Below are 24,697 nucleotides of genomic sequence, written 5' to 3'. Positions count from 1 at the left end.
ATTCATTCATTGACTGACTGTACCACTGAAGCTTATACTGAAAATGTTTACATAGGATGAGTGACCACATAATCACTTCCATGGCTAGGTAACTTATCAAAAGATACTGACATTCCATGTAGTAAGATATTCTTTAACGTACACAATGACCAACCAAAATACAGTTTTCCCAGTGATAATATTGTGGCACTTGAGGAGTGAGCATTTTGTATTTTGATATACAGCCGATTATATACATATATATGTACCTGTAAATCTATTACACATGCACATATTGCTAGGCTGAGTGTGTATATGCATATGGCCATTTGTACGTTAGATTTATATCAAATCTACACAAAATGCTAAAAAAAAAAGGAAGAAAAAAAACTACTGTTTGGAACATCACTAAAAAGGCAGCATGTCTTGATTCTTGTAAACCTATTCAATAAACATTGGAGATAACTTTTAACTTAGAATCCTTTGCAATAATCCACAAATGTGTCTGGCAGCAAAGTGTTAAAATAGAGACACTGATTTTGTGCAATATAGCAAACTGATAAGCAAAAACTGTAAATAAAGTTGTACCTGTTTTAAACTCTGGTTTATCATTTTTGTACAAAAAAGTATTATTAACCAAGGTCTACAAATCGATCATCTAATGGTACATGAAACATGTAAAGTAAGATTGTATGATCAGCATTACCTTATTTTTTTCATAAAAGGTTTAATTGCTTTTAAAAGTGCTATATTCTTGTAATGTGTAAAGGTCAACCAAGCTTAATTTTGCAAAATATTGGCCTCTGACACACATTTAGCTAACTAGGCAAACAATCCTGGTAGAAATTTTTTAAATGCTTTAAACATTCATAATCTTAACGCAATGAATCCGCTCTGGCTCATTATCAGTCAGCATAGGTTTCTTTATAAAATAAAATACAAAAACAATTGTACTGGCTAAACTGAATATACTCAACAGAAGAGGAGTGAGACATGACATATTATAAATACAGGAAAATAAATGCATGTTGCAAAGAAACTGGTTAGAAAGGCTGCAAAAAAAACAAACAAACAAACGACTAACTAATTCTAAACCGAGAAAAAAAAAAGAAAAGAATCAGAGTTCTGTGATACTCTGAAAAGTGTCACACTAAACGACTGTCCACTGTGTGTGTCATAGTGACTGGACAGGAGAATCTCAATATATGCAACAGGAAGTGGGGCTAAGTAACTGCTAATATATCTTAGAACAAAGGGTAAGACAAATACAAAACTATAGCCCTTCGGAAGCCATGATGACCTACTGAGGTTCAACATATTGTCTTGATTTTGTCTTAAAAAGAAAATCTCCAAATAAAAACGCGAAAGTGTAATAAAGGGTGCTTGCGTTTGTGCATGATATGTATTTTATACATACATATTTTACACACATACACAAAGAAAACATAAAAATGTAAAATAACATTCTATATCCCATTATGAACTCAAACATATTATACTAAATTATAAATATATGGCACTTAAATTTAATAGAAAATCAAAATTTGAGGTGTGATTAAAGTGGACTCCAGCTTAAACATGGTGATTTCACAATGAAATTTTGTTCAAATATCAGGTGTAAATGTTTCTAGGTAGTCTAGCTTAAGAAAAGCACTTTTTTTTTCCCCGCTATATAAATTTTTTTCTATATTTATTAAAACATATGGGAATGAGAACAGTGGATAAAAGCCATCAAAAAAAATGCTCTGGAACAAAACCGAAATAAAAAAAATTAAAATACATAAAAATAAAATAAATCAGAGAGCATGCTTTAAAATAAAATATGAATACGAGTACGAATATTTTGTTATATCCCCAAAATGGTTTTAAGCTAACTTAAATATTTTCAAATATTCCCTTCTGAATTTTGTGCTGTATTTATTTGAGAAAAAAAAAATAGAAAGGCACTCGAACATTAGTTGTTCAATGAAAGCCAACAATTTGTTTCATAGAAACTATATGAAGCCATAATAATCAGAGTTGAATGCATACATTTGAAATGCGCACAGATTGTTTAACCCTGATGAAAAGGAGGGGGGGGGAAAAGCATTTTGTAAGTGTTAAAGTTTCTTACTACATAATGCCATTAAAAGAAGAAAATACTGTTAGACACACAATATTTACAAAGTATAGAAAATATAGCTTTAGACTAACAAAATATAATGGGAATGGTAATTCCCCTTAATGCAGAGGCAGGCATCCTGTTTTCTCAGCAGCTATTTGACAATTCCAAGGAGATTTGCAGTCTCAGAACAGCTAGCTGGCAACCATTAGTCCCCCATGCTGTAATGTCTCTATTTATGCCTCTGCCATATTTTTTTTTAATCTAGTGTACATAATAACAAAATCTCTATATATTAACCATGTAATTCTTCTTAGGTAATAGACTGACCCTTTCCTTAACGCATTAAGTTAGAAAACCATAAAGGGGCAGTTAGCTACTGTGTTAGTCAAAGTGGTGTAAGCAATATGCTTTTACTTAACTCCTAAGAGTCCTGTTTTGAAATCTTGGAAATGGGAAAAATAAAAACCAAACCAAGTATTTTGCAAGTGCTGGCAGCATCTATCTGTTGCTTGGCAGTACAACTCCACTACAACAGATATCCACAATAAAAAAAATACATATAATTTACACTGGCTTATTGAAGGCACAAATTGAGTTAATTACTCCTAGCCTGAGGCCATCTGCTGTAGACTGCTATAGCAAGGGCAAACTAACTTGTGCTTAAGGCTTCTTTGCTTCTACAAAGGAGCATCACGCAAATGGGGTTAACAAATTATACACTAGAGAGATAAGATTATGCCAAACTGAAAAAAATATATAGATTTCTATAGAAAGTGCTACCAATTTAGCTCATTTTAAAATTCCTGCATGATAAAATAGAACCACTAAGTAAGCCAAAATGCAAGAGTACATTTTAAATAAAATGTTTGGCGCATACTGAATGTTCTACATTTAATTTCTGTAAAACATTTTCCATTAAAAACTGGAGAATATATATATATATGTTTTTTTTTCTGAACAAAATAATAGTTTAGCCAATTATTTATATAAGATAAGATTTTTGCAAATATATAAAACATTTCTGCTAAAATTCTGAGATAGAGATTTTCTCTTTTTATCAAATCAGAACTTATAATGAATTTTAGGTTTCATGTATCCATGAAGTCAATGTTAGAGCAATTTAAATACTTTCCCTACCAGGCTGTGGAAAATGCATGTTGACTAAAAAGAAAGAATCTATAAAACCCAACCGTAAACCATTAAGAAAATACATTTATAAAAAACGTGAACAGCTAAAAATTTACTGGCTTAATGAGATTGTTATTGTATAAACTATTAGAGGTGTTTCAAAGTCTTTCGTTGGCACTAAGATATATATATATATATATGTATATATAAAAAAAAAAAAAGCTAAGGAAATCTCTTATTTATTCCTATTGGAAAGCTTGATGAAATCTTGGCAATGTGGTGGTGGTATTTAAACTGCTTGTGAAAGCGGAGGACAATGAGTGTAGAGAACCAAAACACATGTTATTGCTAGGGTCTTGAGGATCCTGTGGTTGTGGTGCGAGCTGTGCCATTGAAGAATGGGGATCCTCTTGAGAATAGCCCATCCCTAAATTTCCTACCGATACAGGAACATTGTATGGTGGACCATTGGAAGGTATGAAGTTGAACAACTGATTAAAGTCTAATGAAGATGGATTAAGAGGTTCACTAATAGAAGCAGAACTTTTCGATAAGGGTACTCCATCAGTGCAATCAGCTAATGGCACTACTTGAGGATCTAATCCTAATTTTGAGGAGGATGATGGGGAATCTTGGGAGGAGGGTGGCATGCCACTTTGCAATTCCATTAAGTAACTTTCAATTTCCCCTTTCAACGGCTGATCTTTGTCAGACAACGACAATGAGTATGAGGTAGAATTGAGTGGGTATTTCAGAGAAAGTTGGTGAGAAGGATGGACAGGGTCCATGTCTAACGGGCACGTTATACCCAAAGGCAACGACGAAGCAACCATTTGGTGAGTAGTTGAGGAACTCTGCATGGACTGAATTTGCGTGTTGTAGAGATTCAACTGCAAACTGTTTGTAAATGGCTTGGATGTCAACTCATTGGAAGATAGAGACATCACGGGAAGAAGCTCATCTTTAATTGGAACACTGCAGGTAAAGTGATCTAGGAGGTCCATGGGTTCAGTTTTAACTTTTAGCAGTTCTTGATTATGACTTTTCTTCATATGACGAGTTAGATGATCCTTACGTCCAAACCTTTGTGCACAATACTGACAAAGGAAGTCTTTTCTCCCAGTGTGCACTACCATGTGTCTGCGGACATCTTTTCGTGTGTAAAAGCGCCGATCACAATGCTCACATTGGTGTTTCTTCTCTTTAACACCACTGGAAGATTTGCCTGCATGGGTCTTTAAGTGTTCCAAGAGGACCGTTGTGCTTTCGAAAGTCTGCAAGCAAACTTTACAGGTAAGATCTCCACTTGTTGCAGCATGCAACGCCAAGTGACGTTTAAATCCAAGTTTGGTGTTGTAATTTTTCCCGCATTCGTCGCACTTGAATGCCTCTTTATTCGGATCATGAGTATGAAGGTGATTCTTTAGGTGATCTTTTCGGTGAAACATTTTCTCACAATAATTACACTTGTGGGTTTTCTCTGGAGAATGAGTAGCCATATGCCTAAATACAGATAATCCAATAAGTAATAATTTTAACCAAAAAAATGTCAATGCACATTATTCAAAATATATTGAGGAGAAAACACAAAAGTACACATTATACAAACACAAAACTTGTTGGAACACATCACATTTACATCAACCAACGAGACCTATATACATTTTAGAACATCAGCCTGGGGAGAAATGTAAAATTGATAAGTTAAGTCAATAAAAATCAAATACAATTCAAGCAGAACATGGTTGCATTGTTGTACTGACATTGGTAAAATAAACATTGGTAACAAAAATAATAAATAAAAAAAACAGTCAATTTGTATTTGAAATTCACAATCATCAAAAATAACGAAAGCATCAATAAGCAGGGATAACACTGTGATTTCAATCAAAATATACACAAATTTTTACAGATCTGGTTTTACCATGTACTACCCACTTCAGATTGTAAAATGTAGCCCTTCAACAATTTGCATTGAAATGGTCATGAAACCGGCAGATAAAGTCTACCATACTATTGGGGGGGGGAGGGAAACCGCAAAAATAAAATAAAAAATAACTTAATCTCAGGAAGCTATAATGATACAGTGGAATAGGTCTGCTGGATCATGTGACTCTAAAAAAGAAAACCCCACCTCCCCACCCCTCACACTAATTTTACATAACCTATGCAGATTAAACTGGTTCTGTCGCCTTCCCAAATGCTCACCTAACTGGAGGCATCCATCTTGGCCTGACTTGCATGATAAATTCTCCCCATTAATTTATTCCACCACTTTGATTGAAGTGGATATGTCCTGGTAGCTTTAGAAGGAAGGAGTGAAAAGGGAGGTAAGCTCAGATCAGATCACAAATGCAGAATTACCAACAATATAGGTTTTGCCACAAAGATGTATCAGAGTCTTGAGAAAGGAAAATGTCTCCAGTACATCCAAATAAGTGCATGGAATGTCCAAGCACTTGGTTTAGTTGGCTTTTAAAAATAATTTTATTTAGCATAAAGCTCAAAAGGATAAGAGCCCAATGTTTTAAATTGTTCTTTAAAAAAACAACGGATTAAAAGACAACTACATATGCAAGAGCACATATGTGACTATAATGGCTTGGAAGCCTAGTTCCTGCTACCAGTAGCATCAAGGCATGCACAGCACCACTAGTGAACCATAAATATTTATAATGAGATTTTCAACATACATTTGTGAACTAAAAAGCATCTAATACTCTATACTGACATGCTAGCAATACACTCCCAAACACGATCAAAAAGTTTCTGAAACTGTCTACCCAGACAGTTCCAAATTACATATGATTTACATATGTTAAGGTAAAAAGCGAATCACCATAATAACGAACGTATTGATATGATCAATAAATGGTGTTCGTATGACTTCTTTATGCTTTTTAGAATTGTAAGGGGAAGGAAGCTGGTTTAGAAAAGCTAATCAGCTCCTTATTTTAACCTGTTGTGCACATAGTGTGCCCAGTAAAGTGGGTTGTGTACGTCCCCAACCCTGACACTATTAGCTCAGCATTGAATGTATGCACTGTAAAAATCATTGTGTGAATGATTTCTGCCCCTTTAATTAAACTGAAAAATCAGTGAGGAAACTGGTAGGGTGTGCGGGATTTTTACTTTATTTGAAATAGAAGGCAACAACTATACAGTTTTTACGGTTTCTCCCTCCCCAGCCCACACTTGGCTTCCTCTAGGAGCTTCCATTCTTCTGAGCTAAATCCTGCTGGCAGGTCAGCTCATTGGTGAATGTCAGCTGATACATTTTAGCTAATGAGCTAAGCCCTACTTCCTCAGGGTTAACTCATGGCTAAGAGCTTCAAGCTGAGAGGGCTGCAGTGGAGGGAGAGGTCAGTGCCTGGCATATCCCAAGTAAGAAGTCAGACCATTACTAATTTTACTACCTACATGGATGGTCGGAGGACGCTAGGGTACTTTTGGTGTGCTGTAGTGTTCCTTTTATACACTACTACCTATCCAAATAAGTCTTCCTTCATCAATAGATGCACTAGGTTGTACTCTAAGCACTGGCACACTCACAAACGTCATATTATATTCAAGTTTGGGAGTGTGTCACTGCTTAGACAACAGTCTAGTGGGCTTAATGGTGAAGGAAGACTTATTTTTTATGTTAGGTAATAGTGTAATAAAGGAACACTCCAAACATCATAACCACTACTAGTGGTTATGGTACAAAGAGTGCTCCGGGACTCAACCATCCACGTAAGTAGTAAGTCCATTTAGTAACAATCTGCCTTCTTAACTTAGGTCCTCCAGGTACTGTACCCTGCCTCCACTGAAGCATCCACTCAGCTTGAAGCTCTCTACCAACCCAGGAAAAGCAGGGCTTAGGGCATTAGCTGAAAGCTATCAGCTGACTATCTCAACAAAAGAGCATACCTGTCTGGCATGGCTTAACTCAGGAGAGCCAACAGTAGCTCCTAGCAAAATCTTTCCGGCTCTTGATTCATGCTAAAAGGAGGTGGTGTGCGGCACGTGGCAAACTCCAATTAAGAAGTCAAACCGTTACAAGAGAAATAACGAATCAACTAATCTATAAACTATACTTGCACTGTAAACACAATTACAGAAAGTCTCTTAGTAAAGTGACTATGATTTTTAAAAATGTATTTGTTACTCACTTTGATACACCAGCCCAGTTAAAGGCCAAGTTAACTAACCAAGGGAATAATAGCTGAAATCCCAACAAAGTACATAGGTTTGGTTATGCCACTTACAGAAATCCACCTGTATAAGTTAATAATTCCCATATTTAACAGCTACTATTTCCATTCTCACTCTATTTAAGACTAACATTAGAGATGTGACCACTGCACCACCCATACAAGAGTAGCAGATTCAATTTGAGGTGGTGTCCTTCTCACTGCTGCAAACATAAACACAATTAATCATGAGCAGAAAATATGCATTTCCATCTCCTTGAAAGAGAATGAAGATCATCAGAACTAAACTGGCCCACTATCTAAAATAAAGCAAACTTTGTCCTCTAGTTCCACCAGAAAAGGCTGGTGTTTGTGCCAAATGATAGGAAAAGGGTGAGCTGCTGAGTTGTTCCCTGGTCCATCCCCAGGACCACCACAAGTGCAGACAATACCACAAACTGCTGCCTGTTCCACCTCTAGATTCACCACATTCACCTGTTTTTTTTTCAGTAGCACATCAATACCTAGTTCTCTGCTTTTCCAACACCCATGATTTATCCAAAGAAAGCATGACAATAAATACATTTTAAACACTACTATTAGCACCACCAGAAAGATGACCAACCATAGAAGCTCACCCTCAAGTGCATCAGGTGTGGAAACTGTGCCGCAAAGTGATAGAACATGACTGTATGGTCTAGAGTGTGAAATAAACAATTCTGACAACAAGAATCTTAATAGCTTTCTGATTGGCAAATGAAAATCAGACTATGATCCACAGTACATAGATATATTTATATGAAGTTAGGAGAAGCCAACAGCCTAGAACTTTCTCTCCAGCCAGTTGGCCACAACATCATGTACACATTGGTAGATCAAAGGCCAGTTAGCCACAACATCATGTACACATTGGTAGATCAAAGTGTGTGACTTATTGCTAGTCTTCATTGTGGTGGTAGGAATAAGACATGCCATCCTCATAAACTGCTCTTAAAGTGCCTCATTGCCAAAGCAGAAAGCGAAGAATACGTTCAACCTCTTGGACACAAGACCGCATCATAATGCATTAATGGGAATCCCCTTTCATAAAGAAATGTGTGGCCTTCACATGGATCTGCAACAACTGGTTAAATGGGTGTCTGATTTGCAAGAGGAACAAATTATCCCATGTGAAATCAAATTAAATGCACAGGACAACAGATGGCTCTTCTCCACCTGTACATTTTCGAGCTATACAAAAGGAAGAACATGAATACCTGTGTCTTATGAGGCATCAGAAACAGAGGATGTCTAAGGTACACTCACTGTGTTTTTTTTTTTTTTTTTTAAATCAAATTCTAGGCAGACCAGCTGACATTGTGATTCTCTTTGGCTGAGCCCACAGTGCACTCAATGGTTAAAAGTGCACATTATGTAGCTCCTTTATGCTGAAATTGTTCTGCAAGGAATAATCCCCAGGACCAGATGTCAAATACTAAAAGTCTTCAAAAATAGCATCAAGAAGAAAGGAAGAAAGGAAATAAAAAAAAAAAACACCTCATATTGTACACTACTACTCTTTTGCTATTCATATCACCCAGAAGACCAGAATGGCCAGCTCACAAATGGAAGAAAACCTAGGATCCATATGAAGTTAAGACTAGCAACAAAATGTATTAATAAATCCAAATACACCGTACATAAAATTAAAAAGGTGCAAACGGAAGAGGGGGGCACATCGGGCAAAAGACTCCATTGCATTTTGTTTCTCACAGGAACTTCTCAGAGGACTTTTGAGCTGGTTGTGGATAAGGAATACTGCTAGGGGGAGGGGAGATCTCCATTGTGCCTGATCAGTTCAGTAGTTATACAGAATAATTTTTTTCAACTTTTACCTTTAAGATTAAGTTTCAAAACCCAGGTGGATTTCCAGTAAATTATAGAAAACCTTTGGTTTCCCACTCACCTGCTCTAAATTTGACCTCAGGTATCTCACATCTCCTCCTTGGATTAGCCCACAATGATCAGGTCAGCATGACCCAGGAGAACATTTTTCCAACCAAATTCAACAAGCCCATACTAACTAAATCTCTACAGTACTTCTTTCAACAGATTCCACAAAGGCATTGACAGTTATGCATTTCTAACCAAATTGGAGGACAATGCTCCAGCAGTAATCATAAATGCCATCTGAACCAAGCTTTTTATCTCTCCCTCACCAATGCAAACATGGCAGACTGTCCTCAATCCTCAGTTGTTGAAATATGAAATTAACAATTGACTCAACAACACCCCGGTCCAATTGCATTTGTAGTGGACATCTCCCAAGAGTAAACCATGCCAACTTCAAGGGTTACTCCAATCCCTCCCTCTTTATTTATTTTTTAAATAATGTCCTATTAGGCATTATTCTTTAGGTCTCCCACCTCTAAATGCATTATAAAAAAAAATAATAAAAAAAAGGAATATTAACCTTAAATGCAGAGCTGGGCAAAACATGGTTTTATATGTTGCCCACACGCTGGGCATTATGCGTTTCGCTGTGAGTGGTTGTGTACTGTGCCTTGTGCACCACCCACATATTACATACTGTGTTACTATCCATACCATTATTCTTCATATTACATGAACTCTGACTGCCGTGAGTGCCACCATGCACAATAATATACTGTGTGGCATTGAAACACTCCAAAAGGGAGCACACTATACATTACAGAATGTAAATATCAATATAAAACACTATACACAACACCGATGTTAAATTTGCTATCTACACACATAAAATACACTATACACAACACCGATGTTAAATTTGCTATCTGCTGTGTCGATCATCCATCCACAAATTGAAGAGTATCTTATTGTGTATTTTAGTGTTGGATATGTTTGTTCTTTTTTGCTAGATAGCCCATAACCCCTTAGGGCTCTACAAATTTCTATAGTACTGTCCCTCCCACCACCTAATGGAATTATTAATCCACCTCTTCTGTTTGGTTGGCTCCCACCTATATAAGTCAGCCCCACATCCCTCCACCTAAGACTTTACATTATTTTCCCATCCCCCTTCAATCTTATCCTAGATTAGATCATTTCCTTGGATTAGTAACTCAAACATAGGGTCAATTACATTGTTTGATCACGTGGGCATTTCCCTGTCTTTGACTATCCCCAGACTGAACCGACCATGGACCTGGCGACTGAACCCACTCCTTTTACATGACAAGTCCTTAATGGAATCCATCTTGAAACAGTTTATTACTCCAAATTAATCTTCCATCTCATCTCCCACAAGTCTTTGGGCAGAGCACAAATCGGTTGTCAGAGGTAAACTGATCAGTGCTGCATCTCAAGCTAAAGCTAAAAAACAATGTATTAAACAATTAGTAACCATTACAGACACCTCTAAAGCACTCATGTGGATGAAGCAAAACATCTATGAGAAAGGTAATAAGGCAGATGTTCTTTGCTTTAAAAATACACAAAGAATTAAGAAAATCTCTCAGATTCACAACCCTGATGGTGAACTTACCAATTCCCTGGATAGAATGTTTCAGGACTATTATTCAAACCTATCAAATCACTCCTCTCCTTTTCCCCCTAGAAAAAGACAGCATGTAACGCCTGACCTCTCCGCTCTTAGATTCCTTTAAATTACTGGCACTTACCACAGACGACAGAGAATCTTTAGAAACGGTTTGAAGAAATGGCGTTGGCTCTAGGCACCTTCAAATCTCACAAAGCCCAGATTCAGGTGACTTCACGGTCCTATATTATAAAGTACTCTGTTCACTTTTTACTGCCCTGGTTAAAGGTGAATGGTTTCCTACTGTACGTCTTATCCCTAAATTGAATAAAGATTTATGTGATCTTAGCCATTACTATCTGATGATCTTGCTAAATGTAGATCTAAAACTGAAGACTAAAGTATGGCCATTAGAATGAGAATTTCTAGGGAATTTGATTCTACCGGACCAAGTGTGATTCATCCCGAATCGCCAGTTAGCTGACAAAAACCAGAGATGTATAGACCTGATTTGGTATTAACACCACAAACATACTCAACTGGCTTTAATTTGCTTGCATGCAGAGAATGCTTTTGATTGGCTCCCGAGACCATTCCGGTTTTCTGTTCTCTCCTGCTTTGGCCTTGTAAACTATACTCGCCAAGGATGCCAACTATCCCTGCTCCCCTTCACGTCGCTTCACCCTTCCACCTAGCCCAGAATTTCCCAGTCACTCCATCCATACTCAATCTTGTATAGAGTTATTTTTATCTTACCCCTCTTTTTCCTACATTCTCAAGCTCATTCCACCTTTGCTCACTACCACTCCAATATATATAACTCCCATTCCCCCCCCCCCACCATTCAGCACAATTACAAGGCTTCTTTTTCAAGGTTTCAGCTATGCAAGTCCAGCCACCTTGCTTGCACGATTGATGTAAGTTGGTACCCTTATCTCCGAATCCACACTGCAGGTAATTACTCTACAGGGAGTGCAGAATTATTAGGCAAATGAGTATTTTGACCACATCATCCTCTTAATGCATGTTGTCTTACTCAAAGCTGTATAGGCTCGAAAGCCTACTACCAATTAAGCATATTAGGTGATGTGCATCTCTGTAATGAGAAGGGGTGTGGTCTAATAACATCAACACCCTATATCAGGTGTGCATAATTATTAGGCAACTTCCTTTCCTTTGGCAAAATGGGTCAAAAGGAGGACTTGACAGGCTCAGAAAAGTCAAAAATAGTGAGATATCTTGCAGAGGGATGCAGCACTCTTAAAATTGCAAAGCTTCTGAAGCGTGATCATCGAACAAGCAAGCGTTTCATTCAAAATAGTCAACAGGGTCGCAAGAAGCGTGTGGAAAAACCAAGGCGCAAAATAACTGCCCATGAACTGAGAAAAGTCAAGCGTGCAGCTGCCAAGATGCCACCAGTTTGGCCATATTTCAGAGCTGCAACATCACTGGAGTGCCCAAAAGCACAAGGTGTGCAATACTCAGAGACATGGCCAAGGTAAGAAAGGCTGAAAGACGACCACCACTGAACAAGACACACAAGCTGAAACTTCAAGACTGGGCCAAGAAATATCTCAAGACTGATTTTTCTAAGGTGTTATGGACTGATGAAATGAGAGTGAGTCTTGATGGGCCAGATGGATGGGCCCGTGGCTGGATTGGTAAAGGGCAGAGAGCTCCAGTCTGACTCAGATGCCAGCAAGGTGGAGGTGGAGTACTGGTTTGGGCTGGTGTCATCAAAGATGAGCTTGTGGGGCCTTTTCGGGTTGAGGATGGAGTCAAGCTCAACTCCCAGTCCTACTGCCAGTTTCTGGAAGACACCTCCTTCAAGCAGTGGTACAGGAAGAAGTCTGCATCCTTCAAGAAAAACATGATTTTCATGCAGGACAATGCTCCATCACACGCGTCCAAGTACTCCACAGCGTGGCTGGCAAGAAAGGGTATAAAAGAAGAAAATCTAATGACATGGCCTCCTTGTTCACCTGATCTGAACCCCATTGAGAACCTGTGGTCCATCATCAAATGTGAGATTTACAAGGAGGGAAAACAGTACACCTCTCTGAACAGTGTCTGGGAGGCTGTGGTTGCTTCTGCACGCAATGTTGATGGTGAAAAGATCAAAACACTGACAGAATCCATGGATGGCAGGCTTTTGTGTGTCCTTGTAAAGAAAGGTGGCTATATTGGTCACTGATTTGTTTTTTTGTTTTGTTTTTGAATGTCAGAAATGTATATTTGTGAATGTTGAGATGTTATATTGGTTTCACTGGTAAAAATAAATAATTGAAATGGGTATATATTTGTTTTTTGTTAAGTTGCCTAATAATTATGCACAGTAATAGTCACCTGCACACACAGATATCCCCCTAAAATAGCTATAACTAAAAACAAACTAAAAACTACTTCCAAAAATATTCAGCTTTGATATTAATGAGTTTTTTGGGTTCATTGAGAACATGGTTGTTGTTCAATAATAAAATTAATCCTCAAAAATACAACTTGCCTAATAATTCTGCACTTCCTGTAGCCAACAACGCACTTCCCTTTATAGCAAGGATATCTCTCCTTTATGTGCTCAGATATCCACCATATGCCAAACTGCTTAGACACATTTAGCAGTTGACAATGTATAACCTATTCCTCATCGAATGACGTTTTATTTACTTTGATTTCTGTTCTCTTTACCTTTGTTCTGACCACATCAGGCTTTGTGCAGTTTATTATGCGTTTGTATGAAAAACATTTTGAAATTAAAAGAATTATAAAAAAAAAAAAAATCTCTTTAGCTTTATGCAAACTAAACATTTTCAAAACCATGTCTGAATTTACACTTTTTTTCCCCACCAGATAGAATAAAGCGCCATTTATAAGAATAAGGAATAATAAAATAAAAACACACATAAAAAAAGCAAAAAAAACACAAAAAAACTACTTTTTTTTTCTAAATTCAACATTTCACATGTATCCATACATACCCTATATACACACTGAAGTTTATTCACTAAACTGGAAATTGTGTAGAATTGAAGAGGGAACAGGCCAAAATAGCCAATAAAAAAAATGAATAAATATGGATGTGTTAGAGAAATTTTCCAAGTCACCCATCTTAGCCTAAAATGCACAATGCTTTTGTCAATTCTCCACAAGTCCACATTTAGGGCTTGTTTTCATGCTTGTCATTAGTGGTTGCTCGGTTGCTTATATATTCAGATCCTAAATTAGACACTTTTATGGTCCTTAGTCAAAAAAATCTGATTAAATAATTAAAAGTTCTGTGAATCACCCTCATTGGCTGTCTGACAGCCACTTGTTCTTCCCAAAGTATAATTTTCAGGCAGTAAAAATTTATGTCGTAAATAATACTTCCCCTGATGCAACCTCCATTTTGATCCATGCCTGCTGCCTTGTATAACATAGAAACATACAATGTGACGGTAGATAAGAACCATTCGGCCCATCTAGTCTGCCCAAGTTTCTAAATACTTTCATTAGTCCCTGGCCTTATCTTATAGTTAGGATAGCCTTATGCCTATCCCATGCATGCCTAAACTCCTTTACTGTGTTAACCTCTACCACTTCAGCTGGAAGGCTATTCCATGCATCCACTACCCTCTCAGTAAAGTAATACTTCCTGATATTATTTTTAAACCTTTGCCCATCTAATTTAAAATTATGTCCTCTTGTTGTGGTAGTTTTTCTTCTTTTCAATATATAAACCTGGTGCTTCTGCTGCTCCATGCTTTGAATATATCTCTGTACATTCTCCCTCGCAGTCTCTGATAATCCTCACCTGGCTCCAAGCTTTAAATCCTTCCCTCCTGTGTTGACAGCTCTCCATTGCAGTCTCTGAACACACTTTTCCCCAGCCAGGTAGGACTTTGCCTAACACTCCGCATATAGAAATTAAACTAAGCTGTTTATTACCACAAATATTAACATCTTACCTTTAGCACTGCAGTTCTTACCGACTAAATTTCCTTGAGACTCACCCAGCCTTTCAAGCTGGATAAGTGTATTGAAAAATACAATGTACTTGAATTGGAGTGTTACTGGTAAGCGATAAGGTTTATAAAAAAAACAAAAACAAAACAATTAACTAGCCACTTGAAAACACTGCTTTTCCAGTAGAATGACAATGTTTTTTTAACTGCAGGGTTAAAAGATTGAGATGAAGTGGTCTGAGGGCCTATAGTGTTCCTTTATATTAATATGGGTATTGTGCAGTCATAAATAGAAACAAAAGTAATTTAACCCCTAAATGGCAGTTTAGCAGTGAAACTGCAGGGCATGATCAACCAAAACTGTTGTGTTATTTTTTATTTCCTATCACAATCTGAGATGTTTTAAAACTTGAAGAATCTAATTACCAGTCGTTTAAACATTACATTTGTAGCATGTAACCAGCTTTGAAACAATTAAATGTTTATACATAGACAACCCACAACCTCACTCGTGTGCTAGGTTTGGATAAAATACATTTACTACAATATGTCCCCTTATAGAGCAAACAAGGTATAAAAATGTATAAGCAATAGAGCTGCTAATCTACAAAACAATACAATAAATATAGTGTAATACAGTTAAAACAATAATCCACTGCACAGTTAAAACTGAACTCACAGAAATGATCATTATATCGCCTCCCCTTAGACGTCTGGTTGGGCTAACCAATGTCTCCTCCTGCTCCTGATTGTAAACCCTTATCAAGGACAATCTCCAGGACTCCACTTTATTTTTCAATTTGGTGTAAATTCAAACCATATTAATAAAACAAAGAAAAATGGTTCTACACGTTTCATCTAACAACTGACTTCTTCGTGGACCAGAAACAATAAATGTTTTTATATTATATATATATATATTTATTTTCTTTTCCATTGGAATGATTTTATTAATTTTTTGCATAAAGTCATGGTACAGATATCACTGTTTTGTATACATAGAATATTGAGAAGTAACAATTATCTGTATGCGTCAAATAATTTGTTGATAATTGTCTGTATGGTTTGTGAAACAAGATGTGTTTAAGTATATACGAAAACAAAGAACAAAGATAACCCTGGTAGAATGGTATGGAGTGTATGTTGGAAGTTTTTCCCTTCGGTTAGCTCGCCCATGCTATGGAGTCTTGCCCAAGGATGCGTGTGTGATCCCCCCTCATGGGGAATGCTGAAGGTACGTGCACCACCAGGACCAGATAGATGTGTAAGAGTGGTATCCGAAAGGGAGTAGCAAATATCCTCCATATTCCTAGTGGTTTCCACTCTTTGGATCCAATCTCTTATGGGCGGCGGGTTTGATTTTTTCCAGTATATAGGGATCAATTGGTTTGCCACTGTTATCAAATGTAGGTGTAGTTGAGTTTTTTTCTTTGGGAAAGTTTGGTGGTGGGAGAAGGAAGATGAAAGAATCTGGGGTTGGGGTCAGTTTTTCCCCCAGTATCATCTGTATGAGGCTAGACATGTGCCTCCAGTAGGTTTGTATTTCTGTGCAGGACCACCAGATGTGTGATGTTGTGCCTGAGGGGTGATGGCATCTCCAACATTGATCAGAGGATTGGGGGAATATGGCTCTTAGTCTCGCTGGTGTATAATACCATCTAACTAATTTTTTATAGTTCCTCTCTTGGGTCTCTGCGTTTTTAGATGTTTTGTGAATATTTCTAAGATTTTGCGCCACCTATCAGGTGGTATGGTGATATTGAGCTCAGATTCCCATGCAGAAGTGAAGGCCTGAGGGTGTTTGGGCTGTATGGAGAGAAGGAGAGTGTACATGACAGAGATAAGCTTTTTTTAATATGTGCCTCTTGCAATACTTTTCAAAGGGTGTTAGTTCTCGGAGTGCCCTATGAGCCAAGTGTTCTTTCTTTAAAAAGTGTACCATTTGAATGTATGAAAACATTTGCATTGCTGTGATATCAGTCTCCGGTAACAATTTGTGTAAATGTTTGATTTCATTCCCTTCAATTACTGCCTCCACTGACAAATATTGTGAGTTATGATATTTCTTATATATTTTCCCATCTGCTACAGGAGGGAACAAAGGGTTGTGAGTGATTGGATACAGAGGTTAGGGATAGGGGGATATGTCCTGATGTGAGCGTATGTGCGCCCATAGTCTAAGCGTGGGGGTGATGGTAGGATGTGTGCCATGGTGTAGTAGGAAAGATCCTACCTTGTGCTACGGGATTGTGTAGATCGGGGTTCTGAAATAGGCGGCTTCCAGTTTCACCCATCGCTTATCTGAGTGTGGGTTGCACCATTCGTATACTCTAGTAAGCAGAGTTGCTTTGTGGTATAATTCCACATCAGGGAGGCCAAGCCCCCCCCTCATCTTTTGGTTGTTTAAGAAGTGAAAAGGATAATCAGGGTTTCTTATTGGCCCATATGTAGGTGGTGAATAATGTGGAGGGTATTGAAAAAGTGTTTGGGCAGGTAGATGGGTAGGACTTGCAGTAAATAAAGGATGTGGGGTAGCACATTCATTTTTAGAATGCTTATTCGGCAAAACCATCCGAAATGGGGCATGTTCCAACACTTAAGGTCCGTAGTTATTGTTTGGATCAGTTTGGGGGAGTTGAGATCGTATATCTGAGAGATGTCATTTGGTATGTGTACCCCATGGTATTTAAGTGACCCCTTTGCCCAAGTAAATGGATAATCCTGTTGTAGTTGTTCTGCAGTTTGTGAGGGAAGTGTGATCGGGAGGATTTCACATTTGCTTAAATTTTGCCTGAAAGTTAGAAAGTTTACTGTATAATGTCATTTCCCTGATGATATGTAGTAAAGAAATGGAGGGATGTGTGATTGTGAAGAGCATACCATCTGCAAATGCGGCTATCTTGTGGATTGTGTTTCCTACTTGGATGCCATGTATGTGCAGATTCTCTCTGATGCCCTGTAAGAATGGTTCCAGGATCAGTACAAATAGCAAAGGCGACAGAGGGCACCCTTGTCTTGTGCCATTGGAGATTCGCACCGGGTCTGATAATTGGCCATTGATGCGGATGTGTGCTGTGAGTGTGGAATAAACAGCTTCCAGCCACTTCATCCAATTGGGACCAAAGCCCATATGTTGAAGTGTGAGCCTGATGGAATACACCCAAAACTATTAAAAGAGCTTAGTGGTGTACTAGCAAAACCATTAAGAGATTTATTTAACATTATTAACAGGAATAGTCCCAGAAGATTGGAAGTTAGCGAATGTTGTGCCCATTCACAAGAAAGAAATAGGGAGGAGTCAGGCAACTATAGGCCAGTAAACCTTACTTCAGTAGTGGGGAAAGTGATGGAAACCATGTTAAAGGATATGATTGTTGAACATCTAAAAACACATGGATTTCAAGATCAGAGACAACATGGGTTTACTTCAGTGAGATCATGCCAAACTAATGTTATTGATTTTTGTGATTGGGTAACTAAAATAATAGATCAGGGTGGTGCAGTAGACATTGCTTACCTAGATTTCAGTAAGGCTTTTGACACTGGTGCACATAGAAGGCTTATCAATAAACTGCAATCTTTGAGTTTGGATTCCAATATTGTTGAATGGGTAAGGCAGTGGCTGAGTGACAGGCAACAGAGGGTTGTAGTCAATGGAGTATATTCGAAGCTTGGGCTTGTCACCAGTGGGGTACCTCAGGGATCTGTTCTTGGACCCATTCGCTTTAATATTTTTATTAGTGATATTGCAGAAGGTCTTGATGGTAAGGTATGTCTATTTGCTGATGATACTAAGATATGTAACAGGGTTGATGTTCCAGGAGGGATAAGCCAAATGGCAAATGAGGTAAACTAGAAAAATGGTCAGAGTTGTGGCAACTGACATTTAATGTGGATAAGTGCAAGATAATGCATCTTGGAAGTAAAAACCCAAGGGCAGAGTACAGAATATTTGATAGAGTCCTAACCTCAACATCTGAGGAAAGGGATTTAGGGGTGATTATTTCTGATGACTTAAAGGTAGGCAGACAATGTAATAGAGCAGCAGGAAATGCTAGCAGAATGCTTGGTTGTATAGGGAGAGGTATTAGCAGTAGAAAGAGGAAAGTGCTCATGCCATTGTACAGAACACTGGTGAGACCGTATCTTCAGAAGGATATTGATACCTTAGAGAGAGTTCAGAGAAGGGCTACTAAACTGGTTCATGGATTGCAGGAAAAAACTTACAAGGAAAGGTTAAAGGATCTTAACATGTATAGCTTGGAGGAAAGACGAGACAGGGGAGATATGATATAAACATTTAAATACATAAAGGGAATCAACACAGTAAAGGAGGAGACTATATTTAAAAGAAGAAAAACTACCACAACAAGAGGACAGTCTTAAATTAGAGGGGCAAAGGTTTAAAAATAATATCAGAAAGTATTACTTTACTGAGAGGGTAGTGGATGCATGGAATAGCCTTCCAGCTGTAGTGGTAGAGGTTAACACAGTAAAGGAGTTTAAGCATGCATGGGATAGGCATAAGGCTATCCTAACTATAAGATAAGGCCAGGGACTAATGAAAGTATTTAGAAAATTGGGCAGACTAGATGGGCCGAATGGTTTCTGCCGTCACATTCTATGTTAGCCGGTATGGTGGCCGAAATTCTACTTGCGAGAAACTCTTGGATGTCCTCTAGTGGAGAGGGGGTGGTCCTTAAATTATATAGTGAGGAATAGAAGTCATGGAATGCCTTGATTATGTATGGCATGAGGTGAGAATTTTTGCCCTCTCTGTTTTTAATAGCGGCTATGAAGGTTCTCTGTTTTTTTTAGTGCATGTGCTAAAAGACGGCCGCATTTGCCTCCCTGTGCGTAGTAAAGGCTCTTCGTGAGTGTCAGTTTACGTTTGGTTTGGGTACTTAGGTGAATGTTGAGTTCTGTTCTTTTTTGGATCAGTGTTTTGTATGTATCCAGAGTTAGGTTGGCTTTGTGAGTCTGTTCCAGCCCCCTGATTTCCCTAAGGATTTGCGTTATGTGTGTGCTCTGTTGCTTTTTATGATTGGAAGCCAGTTGGATGAGTGTACCCCTGATTGTGCGCCTCCCAGATATTCAGGTATGTGGATTCGGGGTGTTGGTTGTTGGCAAAAAAGTGGTCTAATTCTGCTGAAATACAGTTGAATATTTCGGGGTGATTTAGGAGTGTGTCATTAAGTTTCCATTGGGACCTTGACGTCTATAAGGAAGGGAGAGTTATGGTCATGGCAAGTGGAGCATGGTCAGACCAGCTGATCGGACCATTTGAGCAAGAGGATATCAGGTTGAGGAACCTGTGGGGGAGGAAGAACAAGTCAATCCTTGAGTAAGAGCTTGTTGTATGAGAGTAATAAGAGTAATTCCTTTAAGATGGGTGACATGATCTCCAAAAGTCGAATAGTTGGTGCGAGTCTAATAGGCGTTGGGTATTTGCTCTAGTTGATGCGAGGTATGTGTGAGCGTGGGTGGTAGTGTCTAGAGTGCGGTCTAGTGAGATATTGAAGTCCCCCACCTAGGATTAAGAGTCCTTCTGTGAAAGACTCCAGTTTGAGTATCTTGTTGAAAGCTGAGAGTTGTTTCCTATTGGGTAGATATGTGTGCTAGGATGGTCGTGGTGTTACCTATTATTCCCTTTAGGAATATGAATCTCCCTTGCTCATCTTCTGCATGTTCCTTGTATGTGAAAGGGAGATGAGAACTCAGTATGATTGCCATTCCCCTGGATTTGGACCCTGAGTAGTTGCTAAAGTAGCCCTTCAGATATTTATTGTTTTTGAATGAGGGAGCTGAACCTGCTCTGAAATTAGTCTCCTGGACAAATACTATCTCAGCCTTCTGTTTGTGGTAATCTGCCAAGGCATCGTATCGTTTCTTGGGTATATTGAGGCCCCTAGCATTGTGTGTGAGGATAGTGATGGTGGCGGGTGGTGACGTCATGTCTGCTGGGAAGGAGATAGGTAAGAGTATGAATGGGGTGCCTCTCCGGTGCTAGTGTGAAAAACTCTTCTTGACTGTATTGTTTCTCCCTTGTGTTTCGGCTTGTGGCCCAAGTAGTATTGGGGTGTTTGGGTACCAGGTATAAACAAGTAACAAAACTATATACAAGATTTCAGTTCTAGGGTACTTAGCGACCCAAAGAACTGGTATTGGCTGGTGTCGTCCTCTGCAGTGTTCCCGATACCACAGAGGGTCAATGTAAGGGTGTGTGACACCGCTGGTATTATTGGAGGGGGAAGAAGGAGCGCTTTGCTTTGTTTGCTAGTGTACAGGTGGAATTTGTGTGCCTATTAGCGTGTATTTATATTCTTTTTATGGTTTATTATTTTCATTGTTTCTATTTCCTGAAGAGGTTCATCGTTGGATGAAACATGTAGGACTATTTCGCTTTGTTTTATGCAGTTTTTAAATATACACCAAATTGGAAAATAATGGAATTTTGAATACCCACCCCGCGGTTCTGGAGATTATTCTTGATGAGAAGTCCACAATCAGGAGAAGGAGGAGATACTGGATAGCCCCAGCAAGGGGAGGCACCCAGAGGTGATACAAAAATAACTTGTTCTGTAAGTGCACTTTTAACTGTGCGGTGTATTATTCTGTTTCGACTGTATTACACAATGCAAATTATAAATGTTTGTCCTGTTCACCAATTGTATAGTGCTGTTAACTATGTTGGTGCTATATAAATTATTTCACCAATGATAGGTAATCTCTAAAATGGTTGTTGCTATGTTTTGATAAATGATCGTGACAAGCATGGAAACAAGTCCTTAACACACAAACCCCAATGCATTACAGATTCGTAAAAACAGAGTGCAGTACCTTAGTAATTTGTATTTAGAAACAAAGGCCTTGGTGCAGTCTTGTTGTGTGCACTTGTAGGGCCTCTCTCCTGTGTGAGTGTATGAATGAACTTTTAATTTTTCGACACTGTTAAATGCCTTGTCACACAGCTGGCAAGGGAAGTTTTTTCTTGGTTTTGTTTCACCACGCTTGCGCTTCCCTGAGGGGACTTTCTGGGTATCTCTTACTTCTGACAAATCACCAGGAATGACCGTGGCCATCGCAGCCTAAACCAGGCCTTCTTGTTGGACACTTGGCAACTGCCCAACTCCACTAAGCGACAGAGCTTTAGGTGGCTTCGCAAGTTCCATGTGGTCGGAAAAAAAATCAAAAGGGGACTGAAAAAAAAAAAAAGTAAAAAGCAATAACTATGTTGCAACTGATCTCCGTTAGAAATCATACATACTCTAACAGTTAAATGTATAGCACAAAAGAAAGATGATGGCCATATCCATTTTACAGCTGTTTAAAATGATCTAAAAGCACAAAATGACAAGATCAAAATTGGGTCACTAAAATTAAATATATGCACTGATACAAGTTATGCATAAATCAATTTGTCTTTCACATGTAGTCAGAAACATACTAACTATTGTAGATCACACACACCATAAAAATCATATGATCTGCAATAGTTACAATGATCTCTTAAACAAAAGATGCACTTTAAGCCAGTGCTATATTAATAAATGAAAATCCATCAAAAACATCTAGGGATGATGTATAAATGTTAATTTAAAAAGCACAGTAATATGGAGGCCAGGTAATGTGAAAAACCAAGAAGACAAAAAAAAAAAAACCTGGGAGATAACTGCTCTGCTCCCCCCAAAAAAGTACAACAAACGACGTTGAATACTTTTCACCATGTGATCATTAGGGCGTCATTAGTCAGCCCAGAATTATGTACATATTGGATGTTTAATGTCAGTATGTGCTCCCCCTACATCCCTATCCCACAACAGGAGAACCTGGCTGACTGGAGAATTTGGCCTCAGCAATGGAACTGAGGCGAGTTTAGTGTTTTTTTATTTTTATTTAAGGGATACTATTAGTGCCAGGAATACAAATTGTATTCCTGGCACTATTGCTCCTTCTGCCTTACCCCACCCTCACTCTACCCCCCTCCCCCCCCCCCCCCCCCCCCCCCACAACATGAATAAAGGGTCAAAAACACCATTTACTTACCTTTCCCCAGCACTGATGTCCCTCAGCGCTGGGTCACAGATCTTCCCCCTTTCGTCATCCCACGGACAGCCATTGGAGGGAGACTTAGTGCTGCAATGTAAACATTGTACTTTCTCTGGAACTGCAATGTTTAACATTGCAGCAATAAGTGCAATAGAGACACTGTACCCAGACCACTTCAATGAGCAGAAATGGTCTGGGTGCCTATAATTTTCCTTTGGCTAGCAGAGTTTTATTTTATAATAAAAAAATAAATAATGTTTTTCTTCAGAGTAATCCTTTAATAGTTTTAAATGCAATGCAAGTCAAATTATCACATTGGGTGACAGAGGGGCTTTAATGTTTTTTCTTTAAATGCGGCGATACAAATTATATATATCAATTTATTTGTTTTTTTAAAATAAAGAACAGAAAGGGCATTCGTATAATATACTACATGTAGAATAAAATTTCTTTAGACATCGAAGAATAGATTGCTGTCTCTGTCCTGATTGTTAAATTCCTCACATGTCTATAATCTAAATACATTTTTGGTAGTTAGGGAATACTATGTCAGGAACACAATACACACCTGCATTCCTGACACTATAGTGTTACACTGTTTAGGACCCTGGCTCTTAGATTGCAGTAAAAAGGTATTTAAACTCACCTTTTTTATCCCCCACGCTATGGCTGGCTCCACGTTCATGGCTTGATGATCCCAGCCAATCCAGTGCGTTCCCATAGGAAAGCATTGGGAGGCTATTGCGCGACAACACACTGCTCTCTGCCAATCAGCATCTCCTTACAGAAATGACCTGAATCAATGCACCTCTGTGGGGGGAGGGGAAAAGCTCAGTACCTCCATGAAGAGCAAGGAGACGCTGAAGGCCAGTCCTGTACACTGTGCTGCACTGGACTGGGAAATACCTGTAGTCGCCGTCTTTTCTAGCAATGTAAACGGTGCCTTTTTCTCAAAAGGCATTCGAAAGTCTACAGGGACAGGTTATTGACACCAGAAGCACTACATTGGCTTTAGTGTCCCTTTAATGTTAACCCTTTACCAACTCCCCCCTCCAACGCTATACCAACTCTACCCTTAGCCTTACACTAACCATGTCCCTAACCCTAAAACAGCATTAACCCTTACCATACCCCAACATTAATCCTACCCTAGCCGTAAGGAAACTCTCTGCTAATATCCTTACTGATATCAGCAGATAGGTTTCCCAGTTGAAGTAGTAGAGCGTGGTCTGTGACTGCCATCTACGGGCTGTTTTCATTCATACATTCTATGTAACTATGAATGGAGCCTGCTTTCCAAACTAAAAACACAGTGCTGGGCATCTGGCTAAGTCTATCTGCGATAATTGGTTTGGGGGCATACAGGGAGACAATACCAGGGTAAAACCCTGGGGTCTTCCCTAGATTTGCTTCAGACTGAGTGTCACTGTGACTGAGCATGATCACTTAATTTGTATTTTTCATGAAATTCTACCATGTAAAATATATTTTTATATTCCGCAAGATTCCAAATTCCATCTGTATTAACCAAAGAGACACTAACCACCATAACAACGTTAGCTTAATGAAGCAGCCTTGGTGCATAGATTATGCCCCTGCAGCCACACTGCTAAATTATCTGCAATTTAGAAGCTAAATCACTTTGTTTAGTCAGCTCTAGCCACATCTTTCCTCCCTGAGATGACAGACTCCCTACAAACCACCTGAAAAGGAGCTTTTGTTTTTTTTTATAATAAAAAATAATAATTTGCAATGCGTTTAATTTAGAATGTCTTATCTTCTGTTCTTTTCATAGCCTGCTAGAGACTTCAGCAGATTC

The 24,697-nt window shown here is 38.5% G+C and overlaps 1 protein-coding gene across 2 annotated transcripts in view; it reads right to left on the bottom strand.

Annotated features, from left to right (window-relative positions):
- Nucleotides 1–3,451: 3,451 nt before the first annotated feature.
- The window catches only part of PLAG1 (PLAG1 zinc finger), a 51,654-nt gene continuing 30,408 nt past the window's right edge, over nucleotides 3,452–24,697 (bottom strand). Inside the window, exons 1-3 of one of the 2 annotated variants that reach the window (XM_063451380.1) lie at nucleotides 21,670–21,740; nucleotides 5,420–5,514; nucleotides 3,452–4,714 (exon numbers count right to left, since the gene is read on the bottom strand). In XM_063451380.1, coding sequence (XP_063307450.1) covers nucleotides 3,457–4,714; nucleotides 5,420–5,454 — 1,293 coding nt within the window. In that variant the 5' untranslated portion in view covers nucleotides 5,455–5,514; nucleotides 21,670–21,740 and the 3' untranslated portion in view covers nucleotides 3,452–3,456. Of the gene's footprint in view, nucleotides 4,715–5,419; nucleotides 5,515–21,669; nucleotides 22,029–24,697 lie in introns of those variants that run through there. The other variant, XM_063451379.1, reaches the window with a different exon arrangement.

The sequence above is a fragment of the Pelobates fuscus genome, chromosome 4, assembly GCF_036172605.1.
Source record: "Pelobates fuscus isolate aPelFus1 chromosome 4, aPelFus1.pri, whole genome shotgun sequence".
NCBI lineage: Eukaryota > Metazoa > Chordata > Amphibia > Anura > Pelobatidae > Pelobates > Pelobates fuscus.
Note: the sequence above shows the minus strand (reverse complement) of the source record. Positions and strands in the feature narration are given on the sequence as shown.